Source organism: Eschrichtius robustus, chromosome 9, assembly GCF_028021215.1.
Source record: "Eschrichtius robustus isolate mEscRob2 chromosome 9, mEscRob2.pri, whole genome shotgun sequence".
Lineage (NCBI taxonomy): Eukaryota > Metazoa > Chordata > Mammalia > Artiodactyla > Eschrichtiidae > Eschrichtius > Eschrichtius robustus.
Window position 1 is genome coordinate 108715013 of NC_090832.1, and position 21858 is coordinate 108736870.

At 34.7% G+C, this 21858-nt stretch overlaps 1 protein-coding gene across 1 annotated transcript in view; it reads right to left on the reverse strand.

The window, feature by feature from the left end:
* Nucleotides 1-21858, reverse strand: part of EYS (eyes shut homolog) — a 1820808-nt gene that overhangs the window by 267038 nt on the left and 1531912 nt on the right. The window contains exons 32-33 of the mRNA XM_068550856.1: nucleotides 17169-17277; nucleotides 5049-5269 (exon numbers count right to left, since the gene is read on the reverse strand). Coding sequence (XP_068406957.1) covers nucleotides 5049-5269; nucleotides 17169-17277 — 330 coding nt within the window. The remainder of the gene's footprint in view (nucleotides 1-5048; nucleotides 5270-17168; nucleotides 17278-21858) is intronic.

Consider the following 21858-nt stretch of genomic DNA (forward strand, 5'->3'; position numbering starts at 1 on the left):
TATGGAAAAATTAAATTGAGTTGGACTTTCCTGGTCAATTAATTGACTAAAACTATATTATCCATCTGTTGGCATAGTGCAGTGATCTGCAAACTATGGCCTTTGGACCAAATTTTGCCAGACACTTATTTTTATAAATAAAATTTTATTGGAACACAGCCATGTACATTTATTTATATATAGTCAATGTCTGCTTTGATGTTACAGTAGCAGAGTTGAATAGTTGTGAGGCAAAGTCTAAAATATTTGCTATCTGTCCCTTTACAAAAACAGTTTGCTGACCCCTGCCCTAGCACATGGAGGGCAACACTGGCTAGTGATGAATCAAAGCTAAGAGAAGAAGTAGATACAGAAAGATCACATTCATTCGCATCCAGGGATTATTGACTTTCAAGGCATGGTCAAATCCATTCCTAAATGCTTAGCTCCTGGCATGAATTTAGATTAAGTCTAAAATTCATGTCTCAATAATTATTCACTATAATGCCAGTGACATACATTCTTGGTGCAGTTGTTATACAGGGTATAGTCCCAAACCTGATGCTCCATTTTAATTATTGTTTAACCTATTTTAAAACATCTGACACAGAAAGGAGAAAGTGATTTAAATGTCATTTGTTTAATTTGCTAACCTTCCCTTGCCCTTTGGAAGCAGCTTGTTCAAAGTCCACAGAGATTTGGGTACTCAGAATAACCCTTCCGTATCATTTTTCTAAACTGAATTTTGCTACATGCAATTTGGATTTCTCTGAAATGAGCAACCACTGGGGTTTGAAAATTCTAACACAGATTTATAACAAAATGAAAAACACTGGATACTGTCCAGAAACATGTGATGGTACTCAAAGCAGAATGACGTTTGCTCAGTAAAGCTGCTGAAGTGTCACTCCCCTTAAGACTTTTCAACATGAAATTTGTCTTCTTGTAAGCAGATCACTTTCATAGACAATGTACAATAGAAACAGCACTTAATAACAGTAAATTATATTAACCAAGCTGCTAAAATTAGTGAAGATTTTGTTTATAAATAGCTATACAGCTGTGTTTTATTTTGTGAACCCTAAAGTTTAGCTCTATCCGGTACTGAACCTCTGTTCACTCACCATTTTACTCTTGTCTAGAGCACACTTCTTTTAGGGTTATCTCTTGTTAAACCACTATTATTCTTTACATGTTGGGAAAAGTGGGCTTGTATTCCCAGAAGACACCCATTAGAATGCTCAGGGTTGTGTGTGTGTGTGTGTGTGTGTGTGTGTGTGTGTGTTTGTAGACTGAAACACTTCTCCCTCATTAGGAGACATTCCCCAACCTTTAGATGAGAGTCCCTGGACTAGAACAATTAAACTGTGATGAGAAATTATTATTTACATTTTCAAATGAATACATCATGTGCACACGCTAGAGTCTTAAAATACTAGTGTCTTTATATCTTGAGACAAGAAAGCAGAAAGGTACAAGTCCTTTCTTCTTGTCTTTGTAATAATGACTCTTTTATTCTGAACATAGATGATTTATTACTTTGGAAATAAAATAATAAAACTTGTAGACATAAAAAGAATTCCATCAAGTCATTTCATCCATCCCCTTTGGATCCAGAAATGTTGAATACTAATATAACTTATATAAATTGCTCTGCTATTTTGAAAGCTGTCTTGAATCTAATCTCCCTTTCTGGGAAAGTAGGAGAAGAGAAAGGAAGTTTAGAAGTCTTCCTGGCTAAGCCCAGGAGTGGGATCAAGTCAGATGGTGTGGACAGACTCAAAGGGAGAAAAGGGTTGGAAGAGAGTTTGGAAGATCTTGGAGAGATGCATTTTATGATGTGGCAGCACATAGAGGAAAGGAGCCTTTGGCTTTGACCAGCAACATAGATGAGAAGTAAGTTTCCAAAGGCATTAAGCTAGTTCAGATCCATGTTTTCTATGTTAGAAAACATGGCTCAGTAGCAGTTTCTCTTGGTTTTTTGGCTGGAAAACTTTACACCACTCATTGTATTCCAAGTGTGGGCAGGTGTCTGCTGGGGGCAGGTTGTTGGTTTTGGTAGTGGTTCTTAGGACCTACTTCTTTGATTTGTGTTCTTCTCCTTGTACTGAACGTACTCACAGCCTCTCAGAGATCTCCTTCAGTACATATTCTGGTTCTCTTTTTGGGTTGCTGCACAGACTGCTGAACTGCTCTGCTATGATTGTGTACTGGTGTTTTAGACAGAACAGAAGGAAAGCAGCATTCTCATTCTGATGATCTTCCCTGTGGATCTATAACTATCTGTGCTCTTCTCGTATTAAACTTTTGACCTCCTAGGGACTGTTCTTATGATCCTTCTGAGAAGTCTTTTTTTTGTTATTGTTGTTTGGGAACTGACCAGCTCCAGTGTATGATGGTGTTGGCACGCACAGGGAGATGCTGAAATGAAGTCACAGTTGCCATAGATCAGCGTGTTCTGGATGCAGTGATACAAAGGGTGGGTTATGGAAGTTCAGCATTGGCAACCAAGATAGAAATCTTGTTCATAGGATAAGAAGAAGTGTTTTATTTGTTGGGTACACAGCTGGTAAGTCTCCATTTGACTGGCCATAAGAAAGCACGTACAGATCTGGAAGACCTTAAATAGTGTTTGCCAAAATCTGTTGACATTTGAGTGGATTTCTCTAGAGTAGAGGTTGAGAGTTTGAAAGATTGAGAAATGGATATGGAAAGCCAGAATAATGTATGTGACAGAAGAGAGATACATTTCTGTGGGAAGTTTCACCCTAAAGTTTGAAGAGCTGGTAAACTTCTACGCTAGAGTGAAAACTCCTTGTGTGCAGGACAGTCTTGACTACACATCTTTGCTTCACAAAATCCTTGGTTATTAGTTGTCCCTCAGGAAATATTTGCTGGAGGACATATAAGAGAATGAACAGACAAAGTATAATTCAACCTAAGACTGCTTATAACTATCTTACTAAGATGACCATCCCGACTTTTATTTTCAAGTATATATTAAATAACAGGATTGGAAGTAATGTGAGGTTCTTTTAATTTATGAAAATAAGAGGTTTATTTTATTTAACATGTACCTGGTTTACAATATCTGAGACAGTTACTGTTCTAAAATAAAACAAATCCTTCCCTACTTCTCCAAGTTGGTAATGTTAGATATTTATGCAGAAAATTAGAGGGTATTTATATTCTATGCTGTATAACAAAAAATTACCACACAATCAGCAGCTTAAAACAACACACATTTATTATCTCTTTGTTTCCCTGAGTGAAGAGTTTGGGAAGGCCTCACTGGGTCCTCCGTAGAAAGTCTCACAAGCTCAGTCAGTGTGTTGGTCAGGTTGGGGTCTCATCTCAACATTCAGTTGGGGAAAGACCTGCTCCCAAGCATATATGATTTGTGGTAAAATATAGTTTCTTGCAGTTATAGGACCAAGGACTTCAGATCTGCTGGCTGTCAGCCAGTGGCAATTCTGGTTACTGCTGCCCTCACTGCCTTGTCACATAGACTTTCCCCAAATAGCTTCACACTTTATCAAAGCTAGCAAGAGACAGAGTCTCCTTGCTCACAATCCTGTGTGACATAATCATGGAAGTGACATCTCATCACCCTATTTTATTGGTTATTCTGTTGATTAAAGGCAAGTCACGTGTTTCAGTCATTAGAAAGTCAAGAGGAGAAGCTTTTATCCTGTTTCTATTTCACTTAATTAAGCAAAAATGCATTTTTTTTTTTCTGCAGAGTTCTGAAGTTTGTCCTGCTGGATAATTTTTGCATTATTACAATTAAAAAAATAATTGCTATTAATGGGTTCCTTATAAAACAGAATACTTACTAAGTAAAGGCTTGATTTTGTTTCCTTCAGACAAGTGACCATAGCCAAGTAAAATTCATTCTTTTAAAATCCTTTAAAACTTTATCTGTTATACTTTACCTATGTGAGATAGGTTGTTATTTTACAAATGTGTAAATTAAGTCACAGACTTAGACACAGTTAATCAGAAGCAAAGGTTTTAGACACTCTAAGAGCTGATACCTTCCTTTCTCACTATGTGTTTTCTTCAAGTTTATTATGGTCAATCTGTGATTGTCTGGTAAATATATCACCCTGACTTTATCACATCTGTCCATTCCTCTGTCTGTCTTGCCATTTTGTTCTCTCCATCTGTCTGTTTTCTTTTTCTATTTGAGTGATTACTTTCAGAGCCCATCTCTGCCTACCATTTCCTATCCTACTTTTTTGATAGAATTTTTCTCTTTCTCACACTATGCACATAGAAGTTTAGGTTTACAGTGTCATTAACTACTTGATAACTTGTCCCTTAGAAACAATGACGTGAATTAATTAAGATAGTTCTTGTGAGATTTGGTCAATTTCTCCTTGACTTGAATTATTATAATCTGTTCATGTTTCAGCTTCCACTCTGTCATTATTTGTAGCCCTGAAATAAAGATTTCTCAAAGCATTGAAGAAATAGGAAAATATTTTCTATACTGCCCAAATGAGACTCCCTCAGAGTCAATTCACTTAAGACATGTTAGTGGAACAGAAAGTAATTTTAATTAAGATCTTCTTAAGCTTATAAGCATCATGAATCTTTACTTCAAGGTGGAAAAAAGTCTATGTAAGATATTTCCTCCTTGAAGTAAAAATTGCCGATACAAAGAAGAAATGGATATAGGTATTCTTTCTCCATCTCTAATCTTAGAGACCTAAGTATATTTATTTTTAAGATGAAGCAAAAACAAACAAAATTAATGCATCAAAACCATTACCAATGAATAATCTCTCATTCATGTTTTCAAAGAGCAGAACACCTTGGTAAAATTACACTTAGATCCATTTAAAATTGCCAAAATCAGGTCTAGTTACCTAGTATTTTCAGAGTTCAGGAATTTCTGACATTGGAACCACAATATATAAATTTCTTTGAGCAAACATCATCGTCTAGGTGATGTACACAAAAACTTGAAAGTTCCAGACCTTTCTTTTCTATCACCCAGATGACAGTGCTGTTGGTTTTGTTGTTTTAAGAATTTGGCTGGAGGGCAGGAGGCTAGTACATACCTGACACAGGTACCATTATTGTGGCACAGATGACGCTCACACCAAGGGATGTGGCAGTTTTCAATGTTTTTCCCACTCAGGGCTTCATCGATGAGGAAGAATTCTTTGTTGTTTACTTGAAGCTCTTGAATGCAGCCCTTGAATCCATAAACGTGGCCTGCATTCTTAGGAATCTTAACATTTGCAGGGATATGGCCAAGGAACAATTTTTCAAAATATACCTTTAGGAAAAATAACAAAAAAATCTTTTTATGAAGTGTTATCAGATTATATGGGAAAAACCTTGATGTTTTGTTCTGTAATTACATGTATTGATGTGTTTTTCTGCATCAAACAGGCTGTAATTTCTGCTTAATTTTGTCATCACTAGTAGGTGGTAGGATAAGTTACTTTAGAAAAGGGCGTTTATTTTGCAATTTTTTTGTACCTCTCACGGTATCTAATAAAATTTAGTAAAAAAAAAAAAAAAAAAAAAGGGGGTGGTATTCAACAAACCTTGCTGATTGATTACTTTGAAAGGTATTTTGGAATGCAAGGGTTTGCATTTTAATGCAAACATTACCAAATAATAATGGATAAGGAAAATGAAGCCTTGTTAATTAACTACTGTTAGGGATTGAATTTTCTCCCCCTAAAATCATATGTTAAAGTCCTAACCCCCAGAACCTCACAAGGTGACTTTGTTTTTTTTTTTAAATTTATTTTATTGAAATAAAGTTGATTTACAATGTTGTGTTAATTTCTGCTGTACAGCAAAATGATTCAGTTATACATATATATATATACACTTTTTTGATAGTTCAAAAAACTATAATAGCAAAATTAATTAACTTAATGTCTATCAAAAGAACAGTCTTTTTCATATTTTCTTCTATTGTGCTTTATCACAGGATATTGAATACAGTTCCCTGTGCTATACAGTAGGACCTTGTTGTATATCTATTCCATATGTAATAGTTTGTATCTGCCAATCCCAAACTCCCAATCCATTTCTCCCCCTTAACCATATGGCTGCTCTTTTTGTCTGTGAGTCTGTTTCTGTTTCATAGATAAGTTCATTTGTGTCATAATTTACACTCCACATATAAGTGATATCATATGGTATTTGTCTTTCTCTTTCTGTCTTATTTCACTTAGTATGATAATCTCTATGTCCACCATGTTGTTGCAAATGGCATTATTTCAGTCTTCTAAATGGCTGAGTAGTATTCCATTGTATATATGTACCACGTCTTCTTCATCCAGAATGTGACTTTATTTGAAAATAAAGCTTATACTCATTGGCTTGAGTGATGATAAAGTCATTTGCACAATGTAACTGCTACTTGATCTCTCCTTTCCCTCCCCGCAGCAACATATATAAATTGAACTCTCATCATTTAGATGTATGTAAAATGCAACTCCCCTCAATAAGACTTTATGAGCTGCAAATAGAGCCTGGATGGACTGGTAAATGAGACCCTGACCTTCAGGGCTGTTGGGCATATGACAGACAGATGTAGCAGGATTTGTGCATTTATATCTCTGACATCTTTATCTCCAAACACTCTAAACGAAAACACTCCAAGCTGATGTCTGAAAAGTATTTAAATTGATATTACAGATTCATTAATATGGAAAAGTGTGATTGTAAGAATTAAAAAACTAGAAACAAATAACTAAGTTAGGACACCAGAGAGAGGAGAGAATGGGAGATGCCCAGTAGTATCACTTAATATTTACACTAATATGTGCTGGTTTGATGTACGTGTACTTTTAGAGAACAGAAGCATGTTCAATTCTAGGAACACCAAAGCATCTCCACGACCCATAATAGATCAAACTAACTATTATTGGAGCTCTTGTTCTTATTTTAATAACTCAGGCTCTGTTCCAAAGGGCAGTCCTTCAGTTTTTCTCTGAGTACTTCATATAGGATTCAGATATACAGTCATCCAGAGGATAGCTCTCTTTGAGTACAGTGGGGTGGAGTCTTCACAGGGTATTGATAGAGCCCTTATGCAGATAGGAGTACATCTGTTTGTTTTCACATCTTTTCTCATATTTAGGTGAATTACTCTAGCAACCAATTAGCAGAGCTCTTTTATCAGCTAAGATAAGTGACTCACTGCTAATGCAATCTGGGATTCATCGTGAACTTACAGACTCAGCGAATCCAAGGCCATGGGCTTCCTCTCACTGAAGACCTCTGACATTTTTGGTATTGATTACACACCTAGAAGAGCAAACCTTTCACTGCTTTGACAAGTGTGCCGTTTTAGCACAAAACTGATAGAGAATGGAAAAATACCTTCCTCTTCTGTCAGCTGTAGGCAGATCTATGGCAGAGTCTACCGAGCTGTCTATGATTTATTAGATCATTAAAAACACCCAAACAATGGAAGTAGATGGCTCTGTATTTCTTCTGATCTGAAGCCTAAGCTTCGTTGGAATGCTGAAATGTCTAAAAGAGCAGCTGCCATTGACTGCACATAGATAGCCATTAGAATGGTTGACTTCCTCCATCCTGGGCTCTCAAGTATCCAAGAGCTGCCTTTTGTGTGTATAATCATTCCTAAGGAGACAGGTCTTTAAATAAGTCTTTTCTAATAACTCCTTGTGAATCCGACTATGGAGAATAGAGTCTGACATCAAGATATCATCTTACAAGATAAAACCACAGAGAACAGACATGGACAATCAAGGAAGGATCATCAAGATAATGAAAAATATGAATAGTGACTGAGGGAAAAAAGCTCCACATCTGACAGGAGAGAAATGAACATTCTTTTTCCCCTCAGAGTGTCTCTTTAAAGGAAAAATATAGTCTCTCTTTTACAGTAGGTAGGAGTAAAATAAGAAAATAGGTAAAAGACGAAACATTTCTAAAAACTGGAGGCTGGGGAGTGGTGGAGGTAGATGAGAAGTTGCTTTATCTCCTTTTTGTTTTGTTTTAATTTAAATTTAGATATTGGAATACTACATACATTTCTGTAGTGATGTCTTGATTCAATGTATAGGTTTGTCTTACAGTCTCAAATCTTTCTGAAGTCAAATAACTTTTATGTTAATGGGAAGGTAATGGCAAATGCACTTTTTACTTAAGATTAACTATTGAAGTGTACTTATCTTTAGCCAAGAATATGATAACTTGTAATTGGAATGAACTGAATTTTACTTGTGTTGTTACCAAATTTTTGTTTTTAATATTATCTGAATTGTATGCAGACAAATTCAAAATCAGAAACATCAGTAAAGATGGATAAGTGATGTTAGGTAGTGTTTGCGAAGAAGGTTTTATTTAAATAACTTTCACATATGATTTGTCTTAAATTCTTAAAAACTGTTTGGAGACATTAAATTAAAGGGGATTAAAAGGAAGAATCAGTATTTACCTAAATTAGTATTTATGTAAATTCTCCATCCCTTTACAGTTCAAAGATTACTCCCCTCCCCCATAGTATGATAACCTGCTAGCATAGTCTCTTCTATATTAATCTATATCCCTTTTTAGGGCAGGGTGTCCAACATGGTCGTCCTGGGGTTCTCTCACTGTCCACAGCAGTGGTTTGCAAATAGGAGGTTTAATACAAGTCTGTTACAAATGACCTGATTCATGAAACTCAATCTTGCACTTCTGCAGTCTCCTACTTGTCTTTTAGGCCTCCTCTCCTACTTTACACTTCCTTAGAACCTAGAAATTTGCCAGATTCAGCATATGTGAGGTCTCATTGGATATCAACCAAGAAGGAATATTAATATGGCTTGAATTCTAATATAGCTCTCTTTATTTAATATATACGGCATAGGGTACAAAGCAGTGCTTATATGAAGTGCTTAAATTTCTTATAAGATTAATATGAAGTAGCTCACATAAAGAGTTTTTTTTTTAATTTTATAAATATCAGTGAAAACCTCATTAGCCTCATACTTCACAGTTAAATCTCTGATTATTAAGACTTTCTAGGATAAGAAATGTTCTCAAAATAATATCTTCTCAATTTGTTGAAGAAAGAACTGAACTTTAGTGAAGCAGTCAATGGATTGAGTTGCTACCTGTGAGCAAGTGGTATAAGGAAGTGGAAATACAAAAGGAGGATGTAGGATGTCTCTTGTTTATAAGAGAATGAAATGTAATCATGGGAAATAAACATAAAGAAATTAAACAGAAAATAACATCATACAGATCATCAAGATGGCAGAATAGGAAGCTCCAGAAACTCTTTTCTCCATGGAGACACTGATTCAACAACAATACACAGACCAAGTTTCTTTGTAAGAAATACATAAGTTCAGTTAAGAGACACTTGTACCCCAGGTGACTGTGAAACCAGCTGTGTTGAGGCTGGCAGGAAAATCTTTGACACTCACTCACCATAGCTCTCCCATAGACTCAGTGAGACATAATTGGGAGAAAACTTCCAGCTCTGAGTCTCTCTCTGGGGAGGGAAATAGAAGACTAAAACATATATCCAATGTGCAGGCTTTTCAGGGTGCTGCCCAAGAGACTAGTTTCTGTCTTGATTGAATCTAAGTGCTGACAGGAAAGGGTGCAAGGTTGGGGGTCCCTGAGAACAGAGGTGAAGGTTTGGACTAGCACACATTCACTCACTATAGACATCCCCTCCCCGACCCCCAGCTCAGTGGGAAAGAATGGGCAAAACCTGCAACCACTGACTTCTCCCTGTGAATGGAGTGTGCATTCAAAATAATGGCTTTTCAGGGGTGCTGCCTGAGAAATGGGTCTCCTGTCTCCTTTGTCTTAAAGCACTGACAGTACCTGGCATACAGTCAGCCCTCTGTGTCCACGGGCTCTGAATTTGCAGGATCAACCAACTGCAGATCAAAAATATTCAGAAAAAATTCCAGAAAATTCCAAGGCACAAAACTTGAATTTGTCACATGCCAGTGATTATTTACATAGCATTCAAACTGCATTAGATATTATGAGTAATCTAGAGATGATTTAAAGTATACAGGATGTGCATAAGTTATATACAAGTATGACACCATTTTATATACGGGACTTGAGTCCATGGATTTTGGTCTCTATTTGGGGTCCTGGAACAAATCCCATGTAAATATCAATGGAAAACTGCACTCTAGATGACTGGGGGGGGGTCACTGAAAACAAAAGAGAGTTGGACAGTGTGCTGCTGCTCTTGATGCAGCATGGCCTCTTCCTGGGGCTGGGGCAGCGTGGAAGAGTAGAGAGACATGGAGTATGTTTCCAGCATTCTGGCTTTTCAGGGGTATTCCTGAGGGACTGGTTTCTATTTTGCGTGATTCGGAGTTCTGACACAACCCACATACTCTATAGAAACCTTGGGGCTGCTGAGAATGAAAGAGAACTGGGTGGCTTGTAGCAACTCCAGAGAACCTGATGTACTGCAGACAGACACCAGAGGGAGCAAAAGATTATAAGCAACTGAAAAAAGAAACTGGCAAATTCTTATAATAGAGAATTTAAAAGACAGGCCCAGAGAAGAAACATCCACAGAAAAGGTTTGAAAAGTTCCCAGAATCCCTCGCTGGGCTGATTAGTGAAGAACCTTTCCTATACAAAGCAAGTCCATGTGGCTGGGACAAATGGCTGTTTCTTGAAATGTGTTGATTCCATTACAAAGTTACAAGGCACAAGAAGAAACACAAAAATATAGCCCAATCAGAGAAACAAAATGTCTCCAAAAACCAACCTTAAAGAAACAGAGGTATATAAATTACTGACAAAAAAATCAAAATAACTGCCATAAAGATGCTCAATGAGCTCAGGAAAATGAAACATGAAGAAAATGTTTATTTTTTAACATTTAAAATGTTTTATATTCTTTATTGAGAATATCAGTAAAGAGATAGAAAATATAATAAAGAACCAAGCAGAAATTTTGGAGCTGAATATATAAAAGCTGAAGTGAAAATTCACTAGTGGGGTTCAACAGCAGACTTGATCAAGCAGAAAAAAGAATCAGCAAACTCAAAGAAAGGTCATGTGAAATTATCTGGTTAGAGGAGTAAAAAGGAAAAAAGATTGAAAAAAAGTAAAGGAAGCCTAAGGGACTTATGGGACACCATCAAATGGACTAATACATGCATTATGGGAGTCCCAGAAAGGGGAGAGGGGAGAGAGAGAGAGAGAGAGAGGGAGATGCAGAATGCTTATTTAAAGATATAATGGCTGAAAACTTTCCAAATCTGGGGAAGAAATAGACATTCAGAATCAAGAAGTCCAAAGGACTTCCAAGAAAGAACTCAAAGAAGTCCATACCAAAACACATTTTAATCAATTTGTCAAAATTCAAAAGAAATACAGAATTTTGAAAGAAGAAAGAAAAAAGTGAGCTGTCACATACAAGGGAGCCCCATAAGACTCTCAGTGTATTTCTTATCAAAAACCTTGCAGCCCAGAAGGGAGTGGGATAATATGTTCAAAGTGCTCAAAATAAAATGCTGCCAAACATGAATACTGTATCTGGCAAAAACTGTCCTTTAAAAATGAAGAAGAGATAAAGACTTTCTCAAATAAACAAAAGCTGAGCAAGTTTATGAGTACTATACTTACCTTACAAGAAATGTTGAAGGGAGTCTTTCAAGTTGAAATGAAAGGACACTAGACAACAATATGAAAGCATATGAAAATATAAAGCTCACTGGTAAAGGTGGCTATATAGACAAATATAGTAATGTAATGCTGTCATAGTGGTGCATAAATCACTTGTAATTCTGGTACTGAAGTTAAAAGACAAAAGTCTAAAAACACTATATAAAAATGTGTTAATTATGCACATATTATCTGTATCTATATCTATATCTATATTTATATCTATATGACATCAGTTACATGAAGTGTGGAGCAGGCAGAAGTAAAAGGTTAGAGTTTTTATATGCAATTGAAGTTAGGTTGCTAACAGCTTAAAATAGATTGTTATAACTATAAGATGTTCTGTGGTAATTTATGATAACCAGAAGAAAATGTCTAGAGAAGATACAAAAAATAAAATAAGAAAGGAATCAAAGTATGTTACTAAAAAAAAAAATCAATAAAACACAAAGGAAGAGAGCAAGAGAGGAAAAGGGGGGGGGGAAGCTAAGCAGAAAACAATGATTGAAATGGAAATAGCAAGTATTTATCAGTAATTACTTTAAATATAAATGGAGTAAACTCCCCATCAAAAAACATGAAGTGGCTGAATGAATAAAAAAAGATTAAAAAAAATACAAGATCCAACTATATTCTGTTATAAGAGACTCACTTTTGATTTGAGGACAAACATAACCTGAAAGCAAAAGGATGAAAAAAGATATTTCATGCAAATGGTAACCAAAACATTGCAGCAGTGGCTACACTTATATCAGACAAAATAGACTTCAGTCAACAAGGGACAAAGAATGACATTATATAATGATAGTAGAATCAATTGACCAGGAAGATACAATAATTATAAATATATATGCACCTGACACCAGAACACTCAAATATATGAAACAAACATTGACAGAACTAAGAGAGAAATGGACAGTACAATAATAGAATGAGATTTTAATATCCCACTTTCAATAAGGGATAGAACATTCATATAGAAAATAATAAGAAAACAGAGGACTTGAACAACACTATCGAACCAATAGACCTAACAGACATATAGAACATTCCATCTGACAGCAGCAGAATACACATTCTTCTTAAGCACACTGCAACGTTAACCAGGATAGATTACATGTCAGGTCACAAAACAAATCTTAACAAATTTAAGAAGACTGAAATCATACCAAGTATTTTTTCCACCCACACTGGAATAAAACTAGATATCAGTAGCAGAAGGAAAAAATGGAAAATTCACAAATATATGCAAATTAAACAATATGCTCTTAAACAACCAATGGGTCAAAGAAGAAATCAAAAGAGGATTTGGAAAATATCTTCAGACAAATGAAAACACAAAGTACCAAAACTTATGAGATGTAGCAAAAGCAGTACTGAGGGAAGTTTATAGCAGTAAACACTTTTACGAAAAAGAAAGATCTCAAATGAACCCAACTTTACACTTCATAGAACTAGACAAAGAAGAACAAACTAAGTCCAAAATTAGCAAAAGGAATGAAATTATATAACAATTAGAACACAAATAAATAAGAGAATAGAAAAAAATAGAAAAAAATTAACAAAACTGAGTTGTTTTTCTGAAAAGATCAACAAAATTAACAAACCTTTAGCTACACTAATTAAAGAAAAAGAGAGAAGACTCAAATAAAATCAGAAATGAAAGAGACAACATTACAACTGATGTCACAGAAATAATACAGATTATAGAGATGACTATGAACAATTATACACCAACAAGTTGGATAACCCAGGAGAAATGGATAAATTCCTAAAAACATACAACATACCAAGACTGAATCACAAATAGAAAAGCTGAACAGATCAATACGGAGAATGAATCAGTAATCAAAAACCTCACAACAAAGAAAGTCCAATACCAGATGTCTTCATTGAAAAATTCTGCAAAATATTTAAAGAAGAATTAATACTGATCTTCTCCAGACTTTTCAAAAAATTGAAGAGGAATGAATACTTCCAAACTCATTCTATAAGGCCAGCATTATCCTGATACCAAAGATAGAAAAAGACACTGTGAAAAAAGAAAACTACAAGCTCATATACCTGATGAATAGAGATGCAAATCTTAAATAAAATACTAACAAACCAAATTCAAGAGCACAGTAAAAGAATCATACACCATGACCAAGTGAAATTTATCCCTGTGATGAAAGGGTGGTTCAACATACAAAAATCAATAAATGTGATATACCACATTAACAGAACAAAGGATAAAACTCACATCATCATCTCAGTAGATGAAGAAAAACCATTTGACAACATTCAACCTTGTTTCATGATAAAAAGACTCAACAAACTAGGAAAAGAAGGACTTGAACAGACATTTCTCCAAAGAAAACATACAAATGGCATATGTAAAAGGTATATGAAAAGATGCTCAATATCACTACTCATCAGAGAAATGCAAATCAAAATCATAATGAGATACCACCTCACATTTGTTAGGGTGGTCATTATAAAAAAACAACCAAAAGTAACAAGTGTTGACAAGGCTGTGAAGAAATTGGAACCTTTCTGCACTGTTGGAGAGAATGTAAAATGGTGCAGCTGCCATGGATAACAGTATGAGGGTTCTGCAAAAAATTAAAAATAGAACTATATGATCTACCAATTCCATTTCTGGGTTTATCCAAAAGAATCGAAAACAGATCTTGAAGAAATATTTGCACTTTCATGTTCATTGTACATTATTCACAATAGCCAAGAGGTGTAAACAATCTAAATGTCCATCGGTGGATGAATGGATAAAGAAAGCACAGTATATACATGCAGTGTAATATTATTCAGCCTTATCAAAGAAGGAAATCTTATCATATGCTACAACATGGAAGAACCTTGAGGACATTATGCTGAGTGAAATGAGCCAGCCTCAGAAGGAAAAGTACTGGGTGATTACACTTATATGAGGTCTCTAGGGTAGTCACAGTCTTAGAAGCAGAAAGTAGAATGACGGTTGCCACGGGCTGGTTGGAGAGGGAAATGGGGAGTTGCTGTTCTATGGGTATAAAGTTTCAGTCATGCAAGATGCAACAATGTGCCTACAGATAACAGTATTTTACAGTATACTTAAAAATTTGTTAAGAGGATAAATCTTATAGTATGTGGTTCTTTATCACTGTAAAAAGAAAATAATAGCACACAATAAGTGAGAATTACATAAAAGAGTTAAGAGTTGCAATAGAATGATTAAGGGAAAACACCGTTTCAAAGGTTGTGAGGCAGCATAGTGTTGGTTAAAAGCATGGGTTCTTTAGTGTGAATGTCTGCATCTGAATCCCAGAATAGCTGTGCATCCTTGGGCAAGAAACTTAACCTCTCTTTGCCTTAACTTTACTCCTCTTTATTTGGAGAGGATAGTATTTACCTCACAGGTTTTTTTTTTTTTTTTTTTTGGTATGGATTAAATGAGTTAAAGTATAAAAAGTTCTTAGAACTGTGTCTGGGACACAGTGCTCTATGTGTTAGCTGTTACTGGTAACAGTATTAAGGAGAGATTTTTATTCTTTACTTTCAAAATTACCCAAAAAATTCTCTCTAAGTTAATGTGTGTTTCTTTTATCCAATCTATAATATAATTTTGGATTTAATTCTCTTGGTTTTGGTCTGGCTTTGTTATAGGTTTATGTTCTGAAAAGTACCATTCTGTACGTAATGGTAATTTATATACATAACAATTCCTACTAGATTACAATGAGCAGAGACAGAGCTAGAACCTGTTTTTAATTGTTTTGGCCAAAGTCTATGACTAAAATTTAAGTGGCTTCAGCTCACAAAATCCTCAATGCTTATATCCTATTCCACAAATTTCCACCATCCTCTCACCGTAATAAGAGAGGAAAAGGGAGTAGCAAAATGTATAATTCACACAAAAAAATGGGGAGCTGGCCTGGAGGCTGCTGGGGACAAGTCCAGGACTGGGGTCTAGTCTGTGAGAAGCTCACCACAGTGGGTGCCGAGCTATGGGGTTAACCTGCTTTCAAAGGTGGAAGTGATCCCCTCAGACTTCGGAGCACTTGAGTTGGGATGAACATAAAGAGGCAGAGTGTTGTAAACAAGCTTTAGAGAGCCTAAGTGCATCTCTGTTTACCACCCTAAAAGTATCCAAATTCTTTTCAGTTTAAATCATAAACTGTAGTCTCTGTATGAGGATGGGCGTTCAGTCAACCTAAAATGTGAGGAGACTTATTTGTCACACATGTATCTATTGTTTTCAACAACAAATGACATTTATTGAACAAGTTGAATTCTATAAATTAAGATATAATTCATTAATGTTTATGTTATAACATATTATATGTTATTCATAAGAAAATATGGAGTTCTCAATATAAAAAGTGGATGACTACAAGGAATTAATAAAGATAAAAATCACACTGGCTGCTTTACATTGTATTTTTCACAAAACTATGAGTGTTTCATATATTTTCCACCATTTGAATATTCCATGTCATGAATCTAAATATTTGGTCATCTTGGGCTCTAGCATTACTTTTTACAACACAGAAACCAATTTTATACCTATCCTGACAATCCACTCGACAGTTTTGAATCACTGCACCAGCAAATGAAGAGCCATAAAGTGTATTAGAAGGGAACAAAAAAGGTTGGGAGTCAGAAAACCAAGGATCAAGTCTCTTTCTTTTGCACCATGAAATTTTAGACATCTGACATTCAGTTTCCTTAGCCTTATAAAAAGGGTAATCACTCTTTGGAGGGTTCTTGTGAAGATAGATGAGATAATATATATGGCCATAATTTGGAAAATGTAATATAATTATGCAAATGTTAGATATTCCTATGTGCTTCTTTTGGATGCCTGTATACACTCAACAGGAGACTACCCAGAAAAAATAGAAATAAAAGGAAATTTCCAATTCATTAGGGCCCTACACATTTCCAACTTTACTGTGTACCAAAATTAGCATTTTGGAGCTCTAATTATACAAATTAACTCTCCATGATGATCAAATGGACCAGAAATTCTTTATCTTAAATGTATTGCTGTAAAGTCATACTAAGAAGCATGTAGCCAACAACATCATTAACATGAAAAGAATTCAGCAAATTGCCTTGTCTCTGGCGGGACAGACATCCTCTCTTCTTTCAATTTAGCTTCATTCACTGTTTCTAAGAAAAATTTCCTGTAAATCTAAAACTCTGAGAAGGGACTTTAAACAGCATAATGCAAGCACTAGCATAGACTATAAAAACGTAAGTTTTTAAGCACTGTTTTGTATCTTGCTAATCTTTCCCCATTCCTGACCTGTTTTATTAAAATAAAGCATATTATATGCAAAGTGTAAGAGTTGTTAAATTTAATAAAACTTTTATAGTGACAGGCAGTATTAAATATATTTAATTATACCTAAAGAATCAGAGATGACTATTCTGGTGTTTTGTTGAGAGCTTTTTACAAGGAATCTGTTCTCTAAAGAAATATGATTAATGCTTAGTAACGTAAACACTTTGAAATATTGAGGGTACACTTAGTAATGTTTGAAACTGGGTATTTGCATATCTACCTGGGACACATGAGGTATCTTGGTGTCTTCTTTCCGTATTGGAGGTTTTCCATCTGCAGCCATTTCAATCATACAAGCAACCCTAGGGCTGCCAACAGGCATTGTGTAGCTAGAAATAAAACGGAAGAGGCCATTACTGTATGTGTTATTGGTAAGAACAGGATAACTTTGCAAATAGATAAGTACTCCAAAGATAGAGGTACATTCTGGATCACAGTAATCCTAGAATATCGTCTCAACCAAGTCTGAACATTTTAGGATAGATAAGGACATATTTCTTTTCTAACACCGCATTTTATTTTCCTTCTCTCCTCCTGTCTTTAAATCAGGAGTTGAAATGCTTTCAGAAAGTTAAACCCACACAGAACAAAAAGAGCTTACTGTGTATGAGTAGTTATTGATAACTTTTAAGTGCTCACTATGGTTGACATATGTTCTCATTCATGTAGGAGATTGTTGGACACGTAACATTGATGTTAAATGATGCTAAACTCCCTAGGTAGAAATTTCCCTTCCCTGGCCTATGGGGGAGATAGAAATGGAATAAGAAATGAATGGCTGCATACCCTGGAGCTGTGAGATTACCCTGTGATACAGTTATCAGAACTCAGAAGGCAAGCTGCTAATATACCAGCTAGTACTCTGTCTCAGAGATAACCAAGAGTAGAAGGTTAAGGGAATTTGTAGAACGAGTGGCAGAAATGGTCAATACACAGTTGAAAATTTATCAGAGTTTATAGAACGATGCAATCAAATGAAAAGGTACACATACGGAAGTACTTGACATACTTTTAAAACTGAATTTTAAAAGACAATTCAGTGGTTATCTCTGCATGATGAAAGTATGAATAATTCTTTTTAACTGGGGTATAGTTGCTTTATGATGTTGTGTTAGTTTCTGCTGTACAATGAAGTGAATCAGCTATATGTATACATATATCCCCTCCCTCTTAGTCCTCCCTCCCACCCCCGCATCCCTCCCATCTAGGTCACCACAGAGCACTGAGCTGAGCTCCCTGTGCTGTACAGCAGGTTCCCACTGATAATTTTAATGCACATTTTTGCTTATTTGTACTTTCTAAATTTTGGACAGTGAACACAATTAGTTTTTATTTTAATTTTGACCAACGGCCCCAGTATGCTCAGGACTGAGAGGTGTTCCAGGTCACAGGACTTTTCAGAGCTAAAACGAAGGAAGTTTCTGGCAAACGAGCATAGATCGATCACTGATCAAAATTCTTAAGTTCTAGGAATAATCTCTTAGAGTCCCATTTACATGAACTTTATATCGAAGGGACACACGAGGCACATTTGCCATTGTAGTTGATGTGGGCTTATACAGACATTTTATACTGGAGATGGGGGAATAGCTGTCAGGGATGCACATGTCCTTATTAAGAAATAATAAGCTCTCTTATTACTTCACTCAGAACTTGTTAAAAGCTAACCCTGAACTGCAGTTCTACAAAAGAAGTCACTCTACTCCATCTGCTTTCTGTTACCTCCTGCCTTTCTTCCCTTGACCCTTCCGGCAAATGGTTGATTCTATTATCTGCTTCATCTATGTACTATTTTGGAAATTGATACTCTAATTTAACCAGAGATTTTCCCACATGTGAATTCTTATCACATTCATTTTTATAATGCCTTATATCTGCTTACAGACCAAATTGTGTCATAAGAACCAAAAAAAAAAAAAAAAAAGCTCTATAAACAAATTAGACTTTATGCCACATAAATCATTTGAGGAAAAATCTACGTGCATATCTGTTATGTCTCGCAAGTATTGCTGAGGCCAACCGAGTCTAATGATTTAAAGACTCAAGGATTATATTTTGAGATAATCCATTGCCTGGCTGAGTGATCTTAGGCAAACCACTTAACCTCTCTTCCCTGAAGTGTGATTATCCACAGAAGAGAGATAATCATTCTTAGCTCATAAATGGTTGGTGAGAATCACATTATTTAATGTACACATAAATCATTCAGTGCTAATATTAAAATCCAAAGTTAAAGCAATTATTTGCTGGCTAGACAGGGATCTCTAAAGAGATTTTTATGAAAAAAATTACACAGTCAAGTCGAAATGTTCATCTACTTTTACTAATATTGCTTGTAATGGAATCAAAATCAAACACTTAGGTTGAATTATTTTAAAAATTAAAATTTGATGCAACAGACTTTTTTTTCCAGTGTCTTTAACATTCTTATTTTTTAGACTTATAGTCTTCAGGTATGCTTGCTAAACAATTTGGTAAAAACAGTCTGATTTGGAAAATACAATTTATTTAAAAAATTTTAGAAGATTCTGCTCAAACTGGAAGTTCAGGATATCCAAAACCAAGGGAAGGTTGTAAAAATGTAAACAACAGAGCATGGATTTAATTACCAACCAAGAAATTTTATATAATTGAATGTTATCCAGCTTTTCAGCAGGAGTTGTAGAATAATAATTAATGGCATAGAAGATATTTGTATAAAATAGAAGAAATAACGCAATTTAGATGATATATTATTTTTATGAAAATATGCATGGAGATAATACCAGAATTACTTTCACTAACATTATCTGTGGCTATCTCTGCATGCTGGGAATGAGAATGATTTTTCAATTTGTCTCTTTTGCTTATTTGTATTTTCTAAATTTTGGACTTGAATATACAATATTTTTCAGTTTCACCTCTTAAACGATAAGTTTTTATAAAAAGCAATCAAGAATTAAATACTTTATTGACATTCTTCTGTTTTCCTGGATTTCATACCTTCCTTCTAGGTATACCTATCTCTATCTATCTATCTTCTTGCTAAATACAATTTAAATAGTTCTTGTAATGAGAATTTATGGGTAGTAAATTCAGAGTCATATCACCCTTGAATAATTGTTTAAAAATGTATAAAATTTTAGATTTTTTTTTTAAGAACTTTAAACAGTAGCTAATTATTTGTTGCATTCTACTGCTGATGTGAAGTCAGTAAAAAAAAAAAGCTTAAAAGCTGTTCTTTTGTTACTTTAGCTTTTCTTTTTGGCAGCTTTAAGATCTTCTCTTTAATTGTGATAATGCGTCTAGGGATGGATTAATCATTATTTATCCTTCTTAATACTCTGAGTACACTTCTGATCTCAAGAATTATGTATTCCTTCAATTTTGGAAAATTCTCACCTGAATCACCTCAAATATTGCTTTTTGACATTCTCTGAAATCTCTTATTATAGAGTTTTTCTAGAACCCATATTAGACATTTTTTGGAAGCCTATTAAAATGTCCTCTAAATTTTTTTTTTTTTTTTTTTTTTTGGGCTCCAAGTGGATTTTAATGGATTTCAGATGATTTCATCACAGTGCTGAGAAAACAATCCACAATACTGAAAGCATGAAACCAAATGGACAGTTTTACAACATATTTCCATTCATTCATAAACTACTATGACAATACCACTCATTATATCTCCCCAAATCTCATATAAAAATAACTATTCATGACAATATTATGTTGACAAATTAATAGTACAATCAGCTATTACCTTTTTAAAACAGATATGATTTTTAAATAGATTCTCAGTAGAATATCAAAGAAATATAAAGATAAACTACTATGGAAGAAAATAACAGCGCATTTTAAGTTGTCAAAAGCCAAATTACCAATAAAAAGACTTTCAAACTGACACTTATGGAAGAGTTAAGTACAGGATACTGTGGGAACAACTGAGGGGTGCCTGGCCAAGAATGGCTAAGGATGGGGAGAGATTGAAAATTCAGGAAGTCTTCCTAGGAGACTTCCTGCTAGAACAAAGAGGGATTACTTCATAGAGGTCCACATTTCCTGCCCCTCACCCTTCAAATTAAAGCAAATGGACTCAATCTGGACTTAAAATGTTAATGTCAGATTGGTGCATTAAATAAAGCACTTGGTATAACCAAGGTCATCAATGTTTGGTATATCTACATCTTTCTCAAGAAAATGTGGTGAGTTGATCTTCTCTAAAGATTCAGCTCAATACAAAGAAAACTATTAAATCTAGTAACATTTCTATAGTAACAAAGACCAATAATTACTATAATCTTTTTAAATCGCCATTTAAAATTATTTATCAAACTGGAAAAATTCCACATTTAAAAATATTCATTGTACAATCTGCAACCATTAGTTTTTCCATTTATTTTAAAAAAGGAGAAACACATTAGATACTGCCATTCATGGGGTATTTTTTACATTTTTTTTCACTAAACTGATATCAGACATTCATTGTTATTCAACTTTTTGAAAAGTCTTTCCAATATTCTGACCAAATGTCATCCCAATATATGTATACCTACACATATATATATACACACACATATATATAGTTAAAAACATCTAAACAAATATAACAAAGTGACGGTTATCAACTACACCAAAATATGCCCCCTGAGGTTTACGTACATTTTTTTTTTCTTTTGAGACAGTAAGCTTTAGGATTTCAGTTTTGTAATTAAATGGAGTAAAGATGATATTTTCAGTAGTTATGCAGTGGTCTTTTATAACTTAATTTTATCGATATGTATGTTCCTATGACCATTTTCTTAATTGTTTTGGGTTTGTTTTTGTAGGTCCTTTTCTTCTCTTGTGTTTCCCACTTAGAGAAGTTCCTTTAACATTTGTTGTAGAGCTGGTTTGGTGGTGCTGAATTCTCTTAGCTTTTGCTTGTCTGT